Source organism: Melanerpes formicivorus, unplaced genomic scaffold (assembly GCF_026170545.1).
Source record: "Melanerpes formicivorus ecotype bairdi unplaced genomic scaffold, bMelFor1.0.p_v2 SCAF_7, whole genome shotgun sequence".
In the NCBI taxonomy this organism is placed as follows: Eukaryota; Metazoa; Chordata; class Aves; order Piciformes; family Picidae; genus Melanerpes; species Melanerpes formicivorus.
The window spans coordinates 10,306,152-10,327,977 of NW_027142359.1; the positions used below are offsets into that span (position 1 = coordinate 10,306,152).

The 21,826-nt window shown below is 40.5% G+C and overlaps 1 protein-coding gene across 6 annotated transcripts in view; it reads left to right on the forward strand.

Moving 5' to 3' along the window:
* The window catches only part of VAV3 (vav guanine nucleotide exchange factor 3), a 184,215-nt gene that overhangs the window by 67,181 nt on the left and 95,208 nt on the right, over window positions 1-21,826 (forward strand). For 5 of the 6 annotated variants that reach the window (XM_068140975.1, XM_068140977.1, XM_068140971.1 and 2 more), the window contains 3 exons: window positions 15,752-15,810; window positions 16,355-16,423; window positions 19,346-19,454. In XM_068140975.1, the coding sequence (XP_067997076.1) occupies window positions 15,752-15,810; window positions 16,355-16,423; window positions 19,346-19,454 (237 nt within the window). The remainder of the gene's footprint in view (window positions 1-15,751; window positions 15,811-16,354; window positions 16,424-19,345; window positions 19,455-21,826) is intronic. The other variant, XM_068140976.1, reaches the window with a different exon arrangement.

A 21,826-nucleotide genomic window follows, 5' to 3' on the forward strand; every position in this document is an offset into this window, starting at 1 on the left:
GGCATACATGAAGACCATAATTGTTGGATATTATTTCTATTTGTAGGGAGTTACATAAAGATCAAGCACTCAGGAGCCCCCCCTAAAAGCCACCCTTAAATGATAACAAAAAATGACTTCTAGCTCCAGAGAACATAAATCATACTTTGGGGCTAAGTTTTGACGTAGGTGAGTGAGTGGGATTAATAATAATGTAGGTCATCACCCACCTTTTTGAGAAGTCCTTGTCAAGTTATAATGGTTGCTCACATTTGATGAAAATGGTAATAGTAATCGTTGTTTCTGACCACATCACAAAGTGGTGAAGATGCCACAAGTGTTTGATCATTAATGAAAAATTCTCATCCAGGGTGTGCTTGGGATGTTTTGGAAGTACCGGAAGATTTTGAGTCTTTTTTTTCTTCTTCTTTTCAAATGTGACAAGGTTAATGAGGAAAAGCTAACATAAGAGAATAAAACTGAGTTTCTGACCACTTTTCTTTGTTTTTAAGATGATCTTGTACAAATATTAGGTGTATCTGATTATTGTGTTCTGGAGACACTAAAATCATCGCATTGAATTCTGTTAGCCTGCATTTCTTCTTGATGTGGAGGAAGTCTTAGAGGAAGAGGACAGTCGGAGCTTGAATAGGTTTAACACTTGTTTATTCTTATAAAGTATAAAAACATTTCTAAATGGAGAATGAATTCCTTGCACTATCAATATTTTAGTAACCAAATATTGATGGTGGAACTGACACTGAAACCCAAATCTTTCTGAGGTTATATAGATTGGTCCAAGTAACACAAATATAAACCATAGATAAAACCAGAAGGCAATTAGTAAGCATCTTGAAGGTGAAGTCTCTATGAACTTTGAGGAGTTTTGCATGTCTCTTTCTGTGACAGTGGAATTGCTCACACTCTAAGAAGGTGAGAGAAGAGGTGTGGGTTTTTTTTGTTGTTGTTTGTTTTTCCTGTCCTCTTTTTACTCCCTCATTTGCAAATCTATGAGGTTTCCCAAGAGGAGAAGCTTGAGTTTTCTTTCACTATAGTGGATAAATGGAATAGTGGGGAAAGAGAAGTACAAATTGTGTAACCTGTTACTGGAAGGATGAGAGCATGTGTTGTTAATTTCTAAGAGAATCCCTCTCCTGCTTTGACCTAGATTCTCCTGCTGCTGCCTGGGTTCTCTGCTTGTTTGCTTTCTCTCTGCTCTAAGATTTTAAGATTCAGTTGACACAGGCATTCAATTATAATATCTCTAGGACCAAAGGGGATATGTCTAGTGCAGTTATCTGGGCCTGTTGATCTTTCTGAGATTTCCAGTTACCACATGAATGGGCTCAATATGAGCCTGAAAAGCCTGTTGCAAACAGTGCTTGAATTTCACATCTCATTAAGATGCAAGATTGGGTTTCCCACTGAATTTGGTCCTTGGTCCTTGGACTTCTATTTTTGTCATCAGTAGAGCAAATCAAATACTCAAGGTGCAGACTGAAGCACAGTGCAGTCACAGAGCTGAAGAATTTGCAATTTTTACTTACTTAATGATCCTCTTCCTCTTCTGAATTGGAGGACATTTGTTTTCTGTTGACATTCCCCATGTCTGCTTGTAACTATTAGATTCTGAGTAATACCACCACTGTGTAATGAAGGAGATTTCCTGGGTATGGTGTGGTTTTATTTATTTATTTATTTTTAATGTTCCTGTTTTGTTCCCTTTTACTTCCATTTTATATTTTGGATGTGATGAAGGGAAGAAAGAGAACTTTGTGCCACTGCATAATCTTGACAATGGGAAAGATATATCAGCTTTTTACTTCCCTAGCCAGGAATTAGGTAAACCCAGTGCTGTTGCAGTTTCCTGACTGATTTCCCACAGCTTGGCTAGGTAAGGCTTGATCTGTTCCATAGAGCTGCCTTAAGGCTTATGGCAAAGTTACATGAACATCTGTGGCAGTGATTAGTGTTTTACTGTTAACATATTTTGTAATGGTATATTCTGGCATGGTTGACTGCACATCCTTTTATAGACCCATGAGAAAAGAATTACTTGTGCAAGTCATGTTCAAGCTTTGTTTTTTCTCCTCTTTTGTATTTATATTAATAATTCTAGGGAGAGAATTGAGTGGCTTGGACCACACTTTCTTTCTGATTGTCAAAGTCCTATTCAAATCTAGGGTTTTATTTAGCTGCGTGAACTCAAGTGTAGTCTTTACAGGATTGGAGGGTTGCTTTGAACACTTGGCTACTCTTGCATCTGAAGAAATAAGATATTATTACTATTAAATGATAGTAAGAGATGAAGGGGCAGAGCAGCTTTGGTTATTGAATTTAAATATAAGCAGGCCAAGGGGAATCCATGTGCTTGTTAGCTGTATGGAAATAGTGCAAGTTGTACAGGTTTTTAGGTAATAGGGGACAGCAGGCTGTATAAGGTGCTTTAGTGATAATGTATTCTATCATCATGGAATGCATTAAGTTGGGAGGAATCTTTTAAGGGTCATCTAGTCCACCTCCACTGCAGTTTGTGGGGACATCTTCAACTGGATCAGGTTGCTCAAAACCCACTTCTAGTGTGAGCTTGAATGTTTCTAGGAATGGGCATATACCACCTCTCTGGGCAATCTGATCTAGCATTTCACTGTCCTCATGGTTAATTCCAACCCCCCACCATATCTAGTCTAAATCTACCCTCTTATAATTTAAAATCATTATCCCTTCTCTTATTGCATCAGACCCTGCGAAGAATTTTGTCCTCCTCTGTCTTCCAGGCTGCAATAAAGTCTCCCTGAGGGTCCCACAGCTGGACACAGTACATCAGGTGGGGTGGAGGGGGAGAATCACTTCCCTCAACCTCTTAGCCATGGTTCTCTTGATGCAGCCCAGGATGTAATTTGTTTTCTGGGCTATTAGTATGCTTTGCTGGCTTACATTCAGCTTTTTATCCACTGGAACCCCAAGTCCTTCTTTGCAGGGATATCCTCAATCCCTTTGTCCACCAGCCTTTGTTGATCCCAAGGACTGAACTGGCGCAGCACCCTGAACATAGCTTTGCTGAACATCATGAGGTTCAAACAGGGGCCGCTTCTTGAGCCTGTCCAGGTCCTCTTTCTGGATGGCATCCTGTCCCTCAGGTATTTCAAATTAATTAGCATGCAAAAAGTGGAAAAATGCATGTTACCACCTTCCTCTGGACTTAAGGCATGCATTTTCATGATTTGTTTGTTGATTCTGTGTTTACTGTAAGAGTATTCATTCAGCACTTTAATATGTATCTTATTACTTATGGTGTTGGACCTTTATGCTTCTTGCCAGTTTTAACTAGCCTCTACATCTTTTTCTTTTGCTATGTATTAGCTAGTTTGGATCTATATGAAGCAACCCATTTGATGTATCTCAGTTCTACTTGTCTACTCAAGAGCTCAATGAAAGCTATATATGAGAATCTTCTAGTAAAGAAGACAGAAAAAGGTCTGTCTTGAAATAAGATATATGAGGTTATATTGAAGATACACTCTGATGTTTATTCAAAAGTAATACTGAACCTAGTACCCTGTTTAAAATGGGAGATGATTTTGTATAGGGTCAAAAACCATTCAGTTTCTTACTGGTCTGTTCTGGAAGAGTTCTGATTACAACCAATTTACCTTAATTAGTATGGTACTTGTAAACTGTGTTCTTCCTAACATTCAGTGTTGTTCCTCTGTCTGGCAAGAAACCAACACAAGCAACACTACAAATTGCCTAGAAGAGGTTTTTATTCTAGCATTATTATTTGCTTTTCTTACCATTTCCTGCAGTGCACTTTGAATCTTAGCTGACTGCACCTTGATAGTAATCAAAGACTAGGAGGCAGAGAAGCAAAAACCAACAAAAATGCTGTTAAGAAGTGAGAGCAACTTGAAAGTTACCAAGTCCGTGTGTTGCTTGGCAGATACCTTATTAGTATACATTAATGATAACAGCAATTCAATTAACCTGATAGATTATCTATGTGTAATTTTAATACAATAAACACGGGAACTCTTTGCTCCATTCCAATATAAAAAAAAAAGTAGAGAAAGTATGATTACAAACTTTGTTTTTTCCCCTCTTATTTTTTCCTTGAAATGATTTGAAATAGCTAAACTTGTCTGTTACAGAATGATGTCCCCTAGTCCTACCTATATGGGTATCACATAAAATGTGTCTTTCATGTTGCATGGTAGGTAAAACCAGAGCACTTCTAGAGCTGGTTGATTGCAATGTCTTTTTCCCTGGTTCTGTCTCCCCCGAATGACTTTGTGTGTTGACTGCAAAAGGTGTGGGAGTCTGTTGTTTGTAAAGCATGGCCTCTTCTGGTAGCCCATTGATGTCTAGGACGGAGAATAGTTTTCAGCATTTCTCATGTTATCTAGATGCATCTCCTTGCCCACAGCTAATCTTGTGTTTCTTCACTCCTAAGCCTCTTCTGAGACACTGGTGGGACTAAATAGCACACCAGATATTGTGGTTGGTTTGGGCATGCCATGTAAAATTGGAATGCCCAACTTGCTTCATTGAAGAGTTTCATTGAACTCCTTTGTGCTACTTCTGCCTTTTTCATGAATAACTGGGACAAGTTTGCTTTAGATGAAGCTTTATAACCTGTCACCAGTCTGTGGTGTGTTGAATTCTCTGCCCTTTCACAAGTGCTTTGAAGCACAATTCCACACAAAGTATTTGAAAATGCTTATAAACCCTAAAAAGTAAAAGTGAGGTATAGTTCTGTGTACTTAAAGAGGCAAGATTAATGTCAAAAGTTATTACTTCTCCTTCGCTCTGCTTCTTTTCTCATGCCAGTGTACGTATTGGTATCTTAAGAAATCTCTGTCTCTCTGTGTATCAAGTCTCCCATGGGGTCTGTGACATGACCGTGCTAATGGCTGTGTTAGCACAGCTAAAACAGTAGTAATCCAAAGTGCAAGGCAGAAACAAGTGGGTGAGGAGTACAAGGCAGAGGGCATAAATTTCTGAAGTCAGTAGTGCTGGTGAAATCTCAGGAGACATCATAATGTTACATATAAGTGATAGGTATCAGTGGTATCTACATCTAAAATACATAGCATGATCCTTATCACATACTTGAAGAACTCAGACTTCTCTGAAATCTCCAGACAAGTGAAAATTGGAGAGCATGTCCCTGTCTGAAGGACATCTCATATGACTCACTTAGCATTGTCAGATAGAAAGAAATTCGATTCCTTTCTGCAGTTCAGGTCTGGGGCTGCAGTTCTTAGATTAGTATCAGACATATTGGCTGCCCAGCATCTTCAGATATTGATGCAACAGTAGAATAAAGTGTTTTTCAAATTACTACTGAAAGCTTTTTGTTGTTGTTGGTTTTTTCCTTGTGAGAGAAAAAAACAGTGCCTACCCTTGTCCTCCTTGCTGTATGAGATCATCCATGAATAGTCCCCCTTCCCTCCCAATTGACAGGAAGAGTTAAAGCAAATATTGTTTTCCTCAATGAGAAACAGCATCATATCACTGAGAAAAGAGTGTTTAAGATTTCAGTGTTCTTCTATTGTGTGGAGGTGAAGGACTTGGGACAGGACAGATCAGAGACATAGATTTACAAGAAGATCTGATCCTGACTCTTGGGGTTTGTGGTTGTGGTAGTATTTGGTTTTTGGTGTTTTTTTTTTTAAATTATTATTTTTTTTTTTAAATAATATGGGCATAACACCTGTGTTGTGCCTGGTAGGGAGGTACAGAGTTTTTGATCCTCTGCAATTACTGTGTTCAAATACTTTTGCTTTGCTTGTATTCAAATACTTTTGAACATTGTTAATGGGTGTATGTTAATGGGTGGCTGGCTTAGGAAGAAACACTGACCTAAATAGATGCATATTTTAGATAATTTAAAAAAAAAAATTCATTTTTAAATTTGAAATGAGCTACTTTTAAGTGTCTTATTTGTCTTTTCTGTCTTCTAAGTGATCTGTCAGATGGCAAGCTCTCGGACATCTGACTGGCTTAATTTTGTCATATGCGGTGTAAAGGCAGCGTCGCTATGGGTGCAAAGGAGGATATGATGTCTATCAGATACTGACTACCTCAGAAGTGATATTTTGTATTGCAAATATTAAAAAAGAGGAAAGATAGAGAGGAATGTCACTTTCCCATGGTTGTGCAGTACTCCTTCTAAAGGGGAAAGATCTATACATAGATAACATAAGCTGCAGGCAGCAAGCAGCTGCATATTTAAGTGAACATAACGAGAGAATTAAGCAGTAGCAAATAAGCTTATCAGGTTAGTTGCTGTCATTAATTTTGTAATTTTTGGAATCAGTATACAACTCAGGGAGAATGAGATGCAAATCTCATTAATAACTGTAGGTTTGTTTGTTCATTTTTCAATCTAAGTGAACCAATGATTAGGGAGAAACTCAAACTGCTCCTCATGTTTCTAGAATAGAAGCTGATGGTATTGCCATTTCCATTGCAAGATGCCTTCTTAAATACAGGGTTGGTTTTCTTTTTGGTTGTTTCAAAGGCAAGTGCAATGCTTTTTGGATGGACTAATCCAATCCTGTGTCTCTTCTGTACAGAAGACAATTCTTCAGAGTGCGAGGCTTGAAAGACAGCCTTGAGTGAGCTGGAGGGTAATTGCATCAATGAGAACAGCTCACTTCCCTTTGTATTACCCACCATATCTGAGAATAAGGAGGCTTACAGTGTGCTTTTACCCCCAATAAACCCTTAATCCTAATCTTCAATAATTGTGTACTGGAGTAAATTCAGTTCATGGTTCAAGTATGACTTGGTATCATTCAGTAAAGCTGCACTTCAATTTATATGGTCAATGGTTAAAGGAACTTCAGAAAAGGGAGAAGTGTGGCAGTGACTGTTTCACTCAAGACAGGAAGAGAAAGATCTTCCTCTGCTTTTAGCAGATGAGAGGAAGAAAGTCGTTGTGTGGTCTTCTCTGAATATCGTTGTTGCCAATATCAAAATTGACAAGGAATCATTTTAAATATTGAAGTAAAAGAAACAGGGGGAATGAAGAAGCCACAGGTCACTTAAATTCCAGGATGCATACCTAAAACAGTATTTGAGGTGCAATCAATAATGAATATGAGAGCATTTGTTTCCTTCTAAAACATTTGTATGCTAATTTTAAACATCCAAGGTCAAGAACACCCACATTTTATACAGTGTTTGAACTGGAGATTGCAGTTTAGAGAATTTGCTTGTTCTTTCCAAAGGTGAAATATATTTTTTTGAAGTCTGTTATAGAACAGTGGCAATAGAAAAGCAACTTTGAAAAACATATAGCACTGATTTATGTTCATATAATTAGGATTATATTAAAATGTGCTGTTTAAAATGCAGGAAAAAGCTGTTTTCTCCTTAACTGTTTAGTCTTATGACCCATCTAAAATATGGTAAAAAAATGGTGGCATCACTAACAACAGTGTTTGCAAAGCATTGAAAGTGAGCACTTTGTCAAAGCTGAATACAGTTTGAAGATGCTGTTTGTAAGTGTAAGTCATCCTCATAACTTTTATGAAGGGAACTGGATTGATTTAATGGCAGCTAGGTTTTGCAGCACTGTCCTAGGCATATCCTTTTATATTCCTTTGTCCTCCATGCAAACCCTGAAATGTAATAAATGGACTAGAAGGGACAAAATCCTATTTCACTGTCTTTCGCAGAGATGATATGCTTGAAGGCAGTCTGCACTTAGGCTGTTAGCTGCAGTGTTCAAGTGTTCTCTTGATATCACAGCAGTGCTTGAAGTTGGTGATTCTTTAAGCAGTATCTTAAAAAAATCTTAACCCAACCCAAACCCCAGAACTAACCACCCTGAAAGCATAGTGAACGCTGAAAGGTATTCATAGAACCAAACCCACGAGCAGCAGACAGGAAGCAGCTGCTAAAACTCCCTCCTGTGCCAGACAAAAAGAACCAAGAGACTAACGACTGTGCTGCTGCTTGTGCAATTGGGACTTTTTCAGTTCCTTATAAGACCAGAGCTGCCCAGGGAACCTCTCATGCTTCTGGACTAGCAACTGTAGTCATGTCATTTGTCTAAAGTTTGAAAAGATGGGGTTTTTAAAGTGCAACTTTTGGTTAATGTCTATATACTTGTGTCCATACTTGGATACTGACTGTTAAAGACTTGCAGACTTGCTGGCTGTGCTCACTGTAGTCCTGATAGTATGGTATTAAGCTTTTCAGCTTTGTGGAGAGTGTTCAGTTCTGCTTCTCTTTCACTCCTTGTTTTGTTTGGTTGTTGGGGTTTTTTTGTGGTTTGTTTTTTTGTTTTGGTGGTGGTGATTCCCCCTTCCCCCCCCCCCTTCCCCCCTTCTGCCAGTGTCATCATTCCAGTTCAGGAGTTTGCTTAATAAGGGGTATTGGTCCCTATAAAAGAGATAATATTAAAAATGGTCAGTGTATGAAAGAGGTGGCAGAGTAGTTCGGTTAGTGTGAGGTTCAACCTGGCCCTTGTTATTGTTGGAAACTACATTTATGCTCTTATTTTAACCACTGCCCTAGAGAAAACCGCTGTAGGTGCTTTGTCTGTAATATAAACATAAGACAGCAAGTGTCCCTTGGTCTAGTTTAGAGAAGTGAAAAAACCAAACATTGTAACTATTCAGTTTTGGATATTTCTTACTTAATGTCAGATGTGTTACTTTCACTAAAAGGCTCAGCCTCAACCTATCTTTTTGGACATCAGATCCTCTGTCCTCTTATGTCTTCTAGGCTGTTAATTATGTTCTGTTTCTCTGGCTGCTGGTGCCGAGCTGCCGCCATGCCGTTCTCGATCTCACCTGTCCTTACAAAGCTTTGGAGAAAATGTTGCATCTCTTTTAGTTGTTGATTTCCCCAAGGCTTTTGAAGTCCTAGCAGTTTGCATCTGTGTCGTTAGCTTATCTACAGACAGAAAGAGGCGACACCCAGGAGGTTTTTTTTTCCTGCCGTGGCTGTTTTTTTTGTTAGTGGTGTGTGCTGCTTTTTGCTTGCGCTTTTTTTTTTTTTGGTGTGTGTGTGTCGGGAGAAAGACTTTCCTGCCACTTTATCGTGAAGACACTGTAGAGACGCTAAAGAAAATGGGACTTCCCTAGGGCAATGCATGTATGGTACAGAGGTTTGCATGGCATGAGGCAGCCAGGTTTCCCCCCCCAGCGCTATGTCAGTACGTCCAGGGGTCTTCTCACAGCTGTGAGCTGGTGCTCTGTGTTCAAAGGAAACAGACATTACTACCAGACCCAGTTTTTACAGCAGCCATGTTACAAACACTTGCTTCCTCTGCGTACAGGTGTTTGTTACCTGGTTTAAAACGGTTTTCTGGAGTTGCTGTCAGGCCCCCCTCGGTCACAAAAAGGTTAGCTTGAGGTTGTCCATTTCTCTGCCGTAGTTCCCTGGGACAGTTGGGAAATATTCCTTGCTTCTACTAGTCCAGTGCTAAGCTTTAAAGGGAAAGAAGGATGCAGTGGTCTTCAGGTTTTTCCTGAGGATGTAGTTCAGTGGAAATGAAAGAATGGAATGATGCCAGAGTCAGGTTAGCTGGAGGTGATGTCAATGAGAAAACAGGCAGCATCCCGCAGCTGGTGATTACCCCTGTGGAAAGCAAATCTATGTCCTCCCTTTGTTCCTTTGGATTTCAGCTATCAGTGCTCACTTGAAGCTTGGATTTCAGTGTTTGAATGTGCCCCAAATCAGTATTGTGATATCTGCGAAGCTTTGTGTAATCAAAATGAGGCTATTACATTTTTATCTGCTTGCTGGAGATCTGCAGACTGTCGTGTTTCAAAGGAAAACTGGTGTGGGTGCCAAGACATTAAGTTGTCTTTCAGTCTTTCACATGTTTCTGTCTGTGTGACTTCAACACTTCAATTTCTGCCATAGCAGTATGTAGTAGAGGCATATTTGCATGGTTAGCATTTGGAATTTGCAGTTTGCCTTCAAGCATCTGTTAGAGGTGCATTGTGTGAAGTCAAGGGGTTTGTATTTAGGCCATTTTTTTTTATTGTGCCCCCCCCCCCCCCCCCTTTTTTTTTTTTTTTTTTTTTTTAAATGAGCTTTCATTCATTCATTCATCTTAATTGAAAAATCCTCACCCCTTCTTCTTCCCTGGGGGGTTTGTGGTTTGATTAAACCCAATACGAACCAACACAGAGTACTGACATGATACCAGAACAAGGCAGATGGAATGAAAATGTTCAATTTCACCCTTTACTTGGAATAATATGCTCATTAGGTCAGCAGCTGTGTAATCACTCTGGAGTTTTCTGGCTACAGGTCATTTTTCACATCTGTCAGCTAAGTGAAATGCAAATGTAAATTTAGAAGTTCTTAGAGGTCTTTTGGTTTAAAAGTTAATGATGGGTGATGTTACCATATTAAGATATGTTTCCTTCATCTCCTTCTCTTTTGTACCAAATGAAGTATTGATCCAAGACTGTCCTGGTTAATTGTACAGTAGCAAATGCTGAACCTTCACTCTTTATAGAGGTATTATTCTTAGATACTTCACACTGCGATATGTGAAAGTCAGCCTACCAAACAGAACTATTCCGAAGTCAGTATGTAAGGGGGCATGTTAAACATATAATTAGAGAGCTAAAGTCTTCTTGAATGTAAGAGTGCTTGAGATCACTCTTGCAACCTAGACACTGGAGTGCAGAGTGTAGTGAAGGAGGTTATTGGTTTTCTGAGGGATTAATTTGCCTTTATAATTGAAGCTTGTTATTTATATATTGTGTACCCCCAAACTTGACAAAGTTAAGCAAGACCTGTTTGGGAAGAAACCCTTGCCAACATATCAAAAAGTAGCATGTAAAAAAGTAACTTGATGTTAGAAATATTTCTTATGGGCAAATAACTGCTTTATGTTATTCTAATCTGTTTCTGTGCCTACTAAATAAATTCACTTCAAGGTGGGGAGTGAAGCTGAGTTTTCAGCCAAATGCAACATTTAAATGCTAACTTAGAGGCTCAGATTTTGAAAAAAGACTTGACATGTAACATGGTTGTGAATCTTGGTCTTTTCCTCTCTTAGAAAAACATATCCTGGTTTAAGTGCACAGGGGAAAACAACTGCTTTGAAGGTCTAACCCATAAGTGAGTCTTTCCAGGTTTTACTGGTCAAAGCTATGAAACTTACTATCCTCACTTGCAGATCACTTCTTGTTTTCGCTTTGGGTAAACATCAGAAATATAAATATGGGCCGAATAGAATAGAATTAACCAGGTTGGAAGTGACCTTTGAGATCATCAAGTCCAACCTATCATCCAACACTATCTAATCAACTAAACCATGGCACCAAGCACCACATCCAGTCTCCTCCTGAGCACCCCCAATGATGGTGACTCCACCACCTCCCTGGGCAGCCCATTCCAATAGCCAGTCACTCTTTCTATGAAGAACTTCTTCCTAACATTCAGCCTAAATCTCTCCTGGCAAAGCTTGAGACTGTATCCTCTTGTTCTGGCTACAACCTCCATTCAGGTAGTTGTAGAGAGCAATAAGGTGTCCTCTGCACCTCCTCTTCTCCAGGCTAAGCAATCCCAGCTCCCTCAGCCTCTCCTCATAGGGCTTGTGCTCCAAACCCCTCACCAGCTTTGTTGCCCTTCTCTGGACAGGTTCCACAACTCAACATCTTTCCTAAACTGAGTGGCCCAGAACTAGACACAGTACTCAAGGTGTGGCCTAACCAGTGCTGAGTACAGGGGCAGAATGACCTCCCTGCTCCTGCTGGCTACACTGTTCCTAATACAGGCCAGGATGCCATTGGCCTGCTTGGCCACCTGAGCACACTGCTGGCTCATGTTCAGCCTACTATCAGCCAGTACCTACCCCCAGGGCCCTTTCTGCCTGGCCACTCTCCAGCCACTCTGACCCCAGCCTGTAGCACTGCATGGGGTTGTTGTGGCCAATGTGCAGAACCCGGCACTTGGATGTGTTAAACCTCATGCTGTTGGACTCTGCCCATCTGTCCAGCTTGCCAAGGTCCCTCTGCAGAGCTCTCCTACCCTCTAACAGATCAACTCCTGCCCCCAGCTTGATGTTGTCTGCAAACTTACTGATGATGGACTCAATCCCCTCATCCAGATCATCAATAAAGATATTAAAGAACATGGGACCCAGCACTGTTCCCTGGGGCACACCACTAGTGACTGGCTGCCAGCTGGATGTGGCACCGTTCACCACCACTGTCTGGGCTCGGCCCTCCAGCCAGTTTCTGGCTCAGTGCAGAGTGCTCCTGTCCAAGCCATGGGCTGACAGCTTGGCCAGGAGTTTACTGTGGGGGACGGTGTCAAAGGCCTTGCTGAAGTCCAGGTAGACTACACCCACAGCCTTCCCCACATCCACCAGGAGGGTCACCTGATCATAGAAGGAGATCAATAGCAAAGAAATGTTACCTGTTTGGGGAGAGTGAGTTGTAAAATGGTTTACTTCTGTTTCTTCTAAAAGTGGAAAAGTACTTTAGAAACGTGCTTTGCCTGTTCTTGAACTAAATGATTTTTAGGTTCTTCTTTTATAAGAAACAAAACTTAAAAAGACACATTTTAAACTCAGACACACCACTGCTATGGAATGTAGTCAAAGAGTCCCTCTAATCTACTGATGCTGTAAGTATGCCTAGGAATATTGGGTGTGATTCACTGAAGGCTATGGCTACAGGGAATTAAAAAATAATGCTTTGACAAGGGGTATGAAAGTGCTTACATAAACTGGAGTCTGACCTACAAGAGCAAGTCAAGTGAAACAATAAATACCAAGCCAGAAAAAAAAAATCTGCTGTTAGTGTAGTTCATGAAGCAAAAAGTTAATGTGTAGTGTGGGACTGTTGCTCTGGGCAGCTGTGCCTGAAACATGAATGAGCAGCATGGCCACTCCTGGGGGCACAGGCTAAGGTTTGCTTTCTCTTGCAGGGCTGGAGATTTGAATTTTCAGGCATGGTTTTCATAGACTGGCTATATTCTGAAAAACAAACTTGAGTGTTCACATCTTGAAGCAACTCCGGCTTTGATGTGACTTCTGAAGACTAGCCTAAACATTCTCTGGTGGCATTAGGCAGTGTGAAGAAGCTATGTGAAGGTGGGGCAGCCTTTTATACCTGAAAGTCTTGCTAAGGTCTTGCAATTTCAGGTCTGCTGCAGGAGAGTTAGGGAGTTATTGAGTTTTCCAGTATGAAGGGATGTAGTCATTGCAGGATGTTTTTTAATATAAACATTTGGGTTTTTTCATATGTTGTAGCTAGCCAGAACATAGTTATGAAACTTCTGCTAAGTTCAGGGGAATCTTAGAATCATAGAATCAATAAGGTTGGAAAAGACCTGAGAGATCATCAAGTCCAACCTGTCACCCACCACCTCATGACTAGCTAAACCACGGCTTCAAGTGCCACGTCCAGTCCCCTCTTGAACACCTCCAGGGACAGTGACTCCACTACCTCCCTGGGCAGCACATTCCAATGGCCACCAACTCCTTCTGTAAAGAACTTTCTCCTCACCTCAAGCTGAACTTCCCCGGGTGCAGCTTGAGACTGTCCTCTTGTTCTGGTGCTGGTTACCTGGGAGAAGAGACCAGCCCCCACCTGGTTACAACCTCCACCTGGGCACACTGCTGGCTCATGTTCACCTAGCTGTCAAACAGTACTCCAGCAGCCTGGCTGTTCTCCAGCCACTCCAGATCTAACAGCATCCTTAAACGTATGCCTCCCCCCCTTTCCAAAGGTGATACACCCTCTTTTTTTCCCTTAATTCCTTCAAGAGCTGCTTGCCCATCCAGACCGGTTGCCTTCCCCCCCGGCTCCTCTTTCAGCATGTGGGCACAGCCTGTTCCTGTACCTTCAAGAGCTTCTGTTTGAAATAGGTCCAACTGCCCTGGACCCCTTTGTTCTTGAGGGCTGCTACCCAGGGTACTTTGCAAATAAGTTGCTTAAATAAGCTGAAGTTTGTCCTATGAGTCCAAAGTAAGGGTTCTGTTATTGCTCTTCCTTATTTCCCTGCATGTTGAAAACTCCACTATCTCATGGTTGCCGCACCCTAGACAGCCTCCTGCCATCACATCTCCCAACAACTCTTCTCTATTTGAGAACAGCAGGTCAAGCAGGGCCTGACCCCTGGTTGGTTCACTTAACAGCTGCATCAAGAAGCTGTCCTCCATATGCTCTAGGAACCTCCTCTCTGCTGAGTTAAGTTCCCAGCAGATGTTTGGCAGGCATGTCACTGGAAGTATGGCAATTCAGACAGAGTGTCATTTTGCCTGTTTTTTTTTTTTTCTTTTTCTCTTAAATAAGGCTTGCTGATGTGATAGTGCTCTAAATGAAATCATAGAATCAGTCAGGGTTGGAAGGGACCACAAGGATCATCCAGTTCCAACCCCCCTGCCATGGGCAGGAACACCTCACACTAGATCAGGCTGGCCAGAGCCTTAGCCAGCCTGATCTTAAACACCTCCAGGGATGGGGCCTCAACCACCTCCCTGAACATCCCATTCCAGGGTTTCACCACTCTCACAGTGAAGAACTTCCTCATGTCCAATCTGAATCTCCCCACCTCCAGCTTCATTCCATTCCCCCTAGTCCTATCACTACCTGATACCCTAAGAAGTCCCTCCCCAGCCTTCTTGTAGGCCCCCTTCAGATACTGGAAGGCCACAGTAAGGTCTCCTCAGAGCCTTCTTTTCTCCAGACTGAAGAGCCCCAACTCTTTGTCTGTCCTTATAGGAGAGGTGCTCCAGCCCTCTGATCATCCTTGTGGCCTGTCTCTGGACTTGTTCCAGCACCTCCATATCCCTCTTGTAATAGGGGCTCCAGAACTGGATGCAGTACTCCAGGTGGGATCTCACCAGAGCTGAGTAGCGAGGGAGAATCACCTCCCTTGACCTGCTGGCCACACTTTTCTTGATGCAGCCCAGGATCTGATTGGCTTTCTGGGCTGCAAGTGCACATTGAGAGCTCATGGTGAGCTTCTTGTCCACCAGCACCCCCCAGTCCCTCTCCTCAGGGCTGCTTTCCAGCCAGTCACTACCCAGCCTGTATTTGTGCCTGGGATATTTGTGACTGATAGAAGATGCCAGGCAGAGTACCAGTTGATCTTGCATTATTACTGCTGGGAGCACAACTTCATGTCTGTGTCCGTATGCGTATGTATTCTACCATCTTTAATGTTCCCAGTGTCGACTTATATGACCTTGTGCACTTACAGGAGATATTTGCTTAAAATGAGATCTTTTAGGCTGCTACCATCTTCTAAAAAATAAACTAAGCCTATGGACTCAAATATTCGGCTTCTTTACCTGTTTCTTTCCTTGACGAGCTGGTCCTGACGAGGTGGCTTTCTGCTGCTCTGGTATTTGTCTCCCTCTTCTGGCCACTTGTGGGAAAAGCGAACTTCAGAAAATAACATCTTCACAGCAGTCTGTAAGATTACAATTAGGTTACAATTGGAAATTGAATCTCCAGTTGGTGACGTACATGACTTAATTTTAAATCCACTGAAACTGTTTTTTACTACTGCTGAAACTTGTAAATAAGAGATTTTTTTTTCCCCTTTTCCTCTCTGTGTGCTCCCAACACATTCTCCAGTACAAGAGTACTGACAGCCAGCTCATGGGAAATCTGTGGATGTTTGGTGCACTCAGTGTTTTGCACAGCCATATATTGTGCCTGTTTATATAATTTGATGTGAAATAGTGTTGGTGATAATTAAATTAAAGAACAAAATAGTTTTTTTTTCTTCTGTTTTACAGCTAATCATGGTGTCTGTTTTCTCTCTTCTCCAGGTGATAGAAACCCTTTCAAAACTTTCTCACACTCCCATTGCATTAGGCACAGGAATAAGGTATGTTAATGCCCTAGTGAATACTGGGGAACAATGACTTGTGTGACGCTCCTTAGAAAAGTTGTTAGAGGCAGTATTGGCATTATCCCCCAGTAAGAACTTCTCTGTTTTCAAATTAAATTGCCCAGTGAACAGCTACCCAGAGCTCCAAAGGTTCTACTTCCGGTACACTTACTGAGGTGCCTGAGCTGCATTTACTTCTGCTAAAACACAAGCTGAACAAATGAGCAGTTAATATCACACATGGTTTGGAAGTGAGGCTGATGCAGTGCTGATCTGCATAAAGAAAAATGGCTTTTCTCTCTTTCTCTCTTCCAAAAATCAGTAAAACTACCAAGTTTCTGAGAATCTCATTTTCAAAAAGAAACCAAAAAAACCCCAACCGTGCTTAACTTTGTGAACTATAATTGTGCTCATCAAAGAGGGGAACGGACAAACACATTAATATAGAGTAATCTGAGGGAAAGCTTTAGAAACCAAACAAAACCCTACTATGTGACTGTATGGTGCTGTCTATAATATATGCTGTTTTGTCTTTCCATAGGCCCTTCCCTACAGAAGAAAGTGTTGATGATGATGATGATGTCTACAAAGCTCTTCCTGATTTAATAGAGTATGTTGTAATCTTTAGTTAACACACTGGCTTTCAGTTGCATGCTTTAATGAAAATGGAATACTTATTTAAGAGGTGTTCACAGGACATGGTTTAATAGCCATAATGGTGTTAGGTCAGTGGTTAGACTTGTTGGAGGTCTTTTCCAATCAAAATAATTCTACAATTCTGTGATTATGCTGAATGAGGAAGACATAAAACAGTTTATCTGAATGACTGTAATATACTTATACATGTAAGGAAGCATATTTCATGAAGTGTGTTGGTGGCAAAGTAAATCATAACTGTGTTTTCAAAGTATCTGTGCTACGAGATTGCTTTCACAGAATTCCAATATCAGTTGTAAGGGATTCAAGGAAGCTGTTTTGAACTTGCAAGGAACTGCATTTTTGGATCATAATTCAAGTGGGTCATTTCCTTCAAGTCAAAGAAATTCTTCTTACCACTCCAAATAAATCTTTACCAGACTTACTTGCTTTGAGATAGAAGTAAGACTGACATGAACATACTACGTAGTAGCAAATGTTAGACACTGACTTTATTTTGCAGACTGGTAAGATAAATGCAGGTGAGCATAATAAATTGTTGTGATGAATGACTCTTGTGTCCTACAACTAGGACCTCTCAAGATCTGTTAAGGATCATGTTAGACAAGAGCTAGGATCAGAGCTCACTGTCTCAAAGCTCGAAGTTCACTAGCATTCATCTGGCTCTGTCTTGGCTCTGACCATATTCTGTCTTTCTTGCAATGTGGTGAAGTAGCAGCTGTTCACACAGTGGATTTGTGTTTTTGTTTATTGCCTACAAAGAAGGGAAACCCCAGCTGGCTGACACTGCTCAATTTATCACCTTCCCTGCAAAGCTTATTCTTGTTTCCTGCAGTTGAGTGACTGTCTCAGAGATGGCTGGTTTTTGCTCTGTGTATCTGAATGCGCAGAAGGTAGGACACACAGACTCTGGCTCTGAGATGGCAGATGTACAAATTCAGTACCGAGAGACACTCTGTCTTTATGTTCTCCCCGCCCCACTTTATTTTTTTAAAAAGGTAAAAAATGATACCAACAAAATTGAGATTCGTAGCTCTTGTTTTCCACCAAATTACAGATATTCTTCACCGAAACTTGATAGTTCTATGCTGTTTTACTTGAGGAAGCAATTCAACAGGTACTCTCTTCACAGGAAGCAAACCTACCAGTGAATGGTGCAAATGACCTCATTTTTCAGTTCCTTAATTAGTAAGCGTATTTGATTCAAATTAATTTACTTGCCCCGAGTGCAAATGCTAGCTAAAGAATTTAGAATGAATTGAAGGCTTTCCATCATAAAGACATATATTAGTTGAATAAAGACTTGTACTAGTTAAATGTTTCTATTCTTGCTCTACCTTTTTGCCAGTCTTCATTCCCTGGAGCATGTGTGGTGAAATGAGTGTGCCTGTGCTGCATCTGACACAGCTGATAGTGGTTAATGTGAAATGGTAGCAGAGCATCCTCACTGTGCAAAGGGAGATGTTAAACTAACCTGGAGCACCTGAGCTAACTTACAAGGGGCATAATATCTGTTGGAAAATGAAGGGATGTGAGGAATTTTTAGCTTCTGTTGAATCCCTCAAACACTGTAAAATCATTCCATTTGTTCACAGTTCTCATGCTTTCTTACTTCATCCTTCTGATGTCTTCAATTTAAAAAAAACAAAAACCCAAAATCCCCCAAAACAACAACAAAAATAACCAAACAAAAACAACAAAGTGAACCAAACAAACACCCCTCCATATTCAGTGAGAAATGAAAAACTCATATGGTTTCTATATATAGTCCTGACTATAGACAAAATGATTTTGTCTGGCATTTCCCAGTAGACCATGTGGCAGCTGTGTTGGTAGTAATTCTCATTAATTTTGATTTCTTTGCAATCATTAGTCTCTGCCAATAGAGCTTGAGTACTGATGATCCAGTAGTTCCTCCCTAGTTCCAGTGGACTGATTCTCAATTTGTTTTTCTACTCTGAAGGAGTTTCAGTGTTTCCTCTCAACAAGAAAAATATCAAAATTATCAGCACATCTGATCAAGCCTCTATATTGTTATGACTGGACCTTTTCCTTTGTAGACATAGCCTAAGAAATGATGATAAAAGTGGTATTATCAGCTTAATGGTCCTGCTGCAAAGTAGGCAAAACTCCAACAGGACTGACTCTAATGAAGCTGAAATTGCGTAGAGTAGAGCTGATCGTTGACTGTGCTGAATTCTTTCTATAGGCTGAGTAGTAGGAGGACACTTCTTGTGCATGCTCTACTTTGTTTAGTGGTCTGGTTTTCAGTTTGAAAGGGTGATTATTTACTCGTAATTTTTTTTGGGGGCATCTGAAAATTGCCTTGGGATGATCAAGATACTTAGAGTGTGGAGGTACAGACTCTCAGCTGCTGGCTGCTACACTAGTTTCCAGTGTATTTTACCCCAGATAATCCTTCCTTCAGGCAGGAGAGAGACCTGTGCCAGTCTCTCACATCCCAGTGCAGTGGAATGCCAAGCAACAAGGAGAGGTCTTTTGGCTGGCTGTTGGGGGAAAAGGGGTAAACAGAAAAGAGTGGCTGAACAGTACCTTGTGACAGAGCTGTCCTGACAAGCTGTTCTTGGAGCCTGCTTTAGTTCTTGTGTGGTTTTAAATGCATACAGCCTTCAGTGTTGTGTTGGGTTTGTACACTTGTCTTTTAAATCCGTTGATGAAAATGAATGGGGTTAGTTTTCCAGAATGAGTTGTTTTCATTAAATAGTTCTAATAATCTGTTTATTTACTCTAGAAATTTTTTCCTATGAGGAGTGGTCCCTTGGAGACCTGATGGTAATTTGCCTGTGCTGCACAGATTTCTTTTTTTTTGTGTTGTTTTGTTTTTTTTCCTTTTTCACTTGTATTTTCCTTCCAGTGAAACTGGTGTTGATGAAGATGAGGAGTTGTATGATTGTGTCTATGGAGAAGATGAAGGTGGGGAAGTTTATGAAGACCTAATGAAAGATGAAGCAGCCCAGCAACCTGTATGTGTTCCAATTCCTAGCTGTTTTTAAACAGTAACAGTTATATATTTTTAAGTTAATATTTCTGAAATAAAAATCTTTATAGCTAGCATCTGAAGAGCTTAATCTTACAATTTATTGTGGTTTTCTTGTTTGATTGTTTGGTTTTGTTTTTATATTTTTGACACCTGTATAGGACAATATAGCAATATAATTCTCCAGCTTGATTTTGTTTATCTCCTAAAGTTTAGATTGTTCAATGAAAGCCAAATTAAAAATTTATTGAAAAAACAGTTTGGTATGTAATGAATTCACACTCACTTGCAGACAGGATGTTTTAGAAAACTGTTTCAAATCATAGGAAATCTTTTCTGTCTTGTTATGAGTTTTTATTTTCTGCTGATTTTCAAAATATGTTAAGTTTCAGATTCACATAATGCATGTGGGTGGCTTTTTTTCCTTTCTTCAACTGTAATAGTTGGCAATCTTTGGCAGTTGGTAGTGTGTAAACTTGCTCTGATTCTTTCTGTCCTGTTGCAGACATCACTCTCATTTACTTGTATTTCTAGCAAATGAGTAATACAGCACTGATAACTCTCACATTCTAATTTTAGTTGCATTTTAACCTGGATACTTCAGGTGGAACAGACTTTGCATTTGCTTCTTACAAAAAGCAAATAAAAATTGAAAAATGTGGTACAGCAAAATATTTCCCCCCCCCCAACTCGTAGTGACTGGAGACATTACAGTTATTTTGCCATGAGAGCTTTCTTGAATGTGGTAACTGTTTCTGGTTTATGATAGTTCCTCTTAGTGTGATGTTTCTGTGCAGGTCTTTCTTTTGAATCCTACTTGAGAATTCTTGCGTGTGGCAACACTAGCACAGCACAATGTTCAAGTAGGTTTTCATAAGGACCTAATACTTTTTTAAAGTCTCCAATAGCAGCCAAAATGCTTTGCATGTCATAGTATCATAGTATACTATCAGTCAGGGTTGGAGGGGACCACAAAGATCATCTAGTTCCAACCCCCCTGCCATGGGCAGGGACACCCCACACTAGATCAGGCTGGTGAGAGCCTTATCCAGCCTGGTCTTAAACACCTCCAGGGGTATCTGCTCCACATTGATTTGGGGGCCAAGGCCTGCAGATGCAGCTGCCTCCTCTTCCTCTGGTGTCCCTCTTCCTTGATTTATTATCATTACCTTGCAAAGTAAACTGTTCCACTAAATTTTCTCTGGCAATAGCTGAACTTCAAAGGCAGTTTTTCATGCTTGCACTGGTATTCATACAATATTTCTTATTTTCTCTGTTTGTTGTACTCAAATCTTATATAAGTTTGTGGTACAGAGAGAAAATTGATACGTTGATTTCTTTCAAAAGTGCCTGTGTGAATGGTCTCTTTGGGTTAGCTGAGCACAAAACTGAAGTGAACAACTTGTGAAGTGGAAGCCCAGGATTTTTTTTGTGTTGCATGTATGACAGCTGGTGAAAAACAAACCCCCACATTTTGCAGATTTTACATTTTGCAGATTGTACATTTCCACTGGGTTTAGTGACTTCTGTATTGGTGCAGATATGGCAAGCAACTTGAGCAGTATTGAGCTCTTAAAAGTTAAAGTGGGAAATAAGTAAAAGCTTGAATCATGTAAAATTCTCGTACTTTATTGAGATTAATGAACTATGTTTAACTGTGACAGTGCCTACTTCCCTCTGCCAAAGAATTTGGGAATAAGTGATAGATCTGGAGATAAGGCTGATCATCAGATGATGATGTTTCTACTGATAATGACAATGTAGTTTTGCAAAATGTCTGCAGCTGGCAAGATTTGGCACTGTAATGTTTGTTGTGGGAAAATAACTGCAACAACTGGGTTTTAAAAGAATAGTTCCTGAGCTAGTAGATGAGAGTGAGAAGCCATGTTCCAGTTTTAAGAGCTGCTTGTAGAATCACATGGGGAGAAATGGAGAGAAGAGTGAAGAAGATATATCAAACCAGCAAACAGAAGTGTGAACCATGAGGAAACTTTATGTGCCTGTATGATTTGCAGCTGGATATCTAGTTTAGGTGGTAGGAGTACATTTTCCACTTTTCACAGGTGGAAAATTGATATCCTAGGGGCTCCATGGGGCTCAGGGACAGTTTAAGTGCCATTTGTTATTTCTATGGTGTGCTTAGCAAGTCTGTCAAGTAAGCTGATAGCAGGGAGAAGGGAGCAGGAGTCATCTAGCTGTTGGACAGCTAACAGCTGATTGTTAAATATCATTCTAGACGTTTTGCTGTTGCTGGAGGAGAAAAGTCTTTTGTTCATGCAGAAAAATACTTCAGCTTTTGAAAGGAACTGTAGTACAAAATTTCTAGACCGGACTCCCCCCTGTAGTGCGTTTGCATGT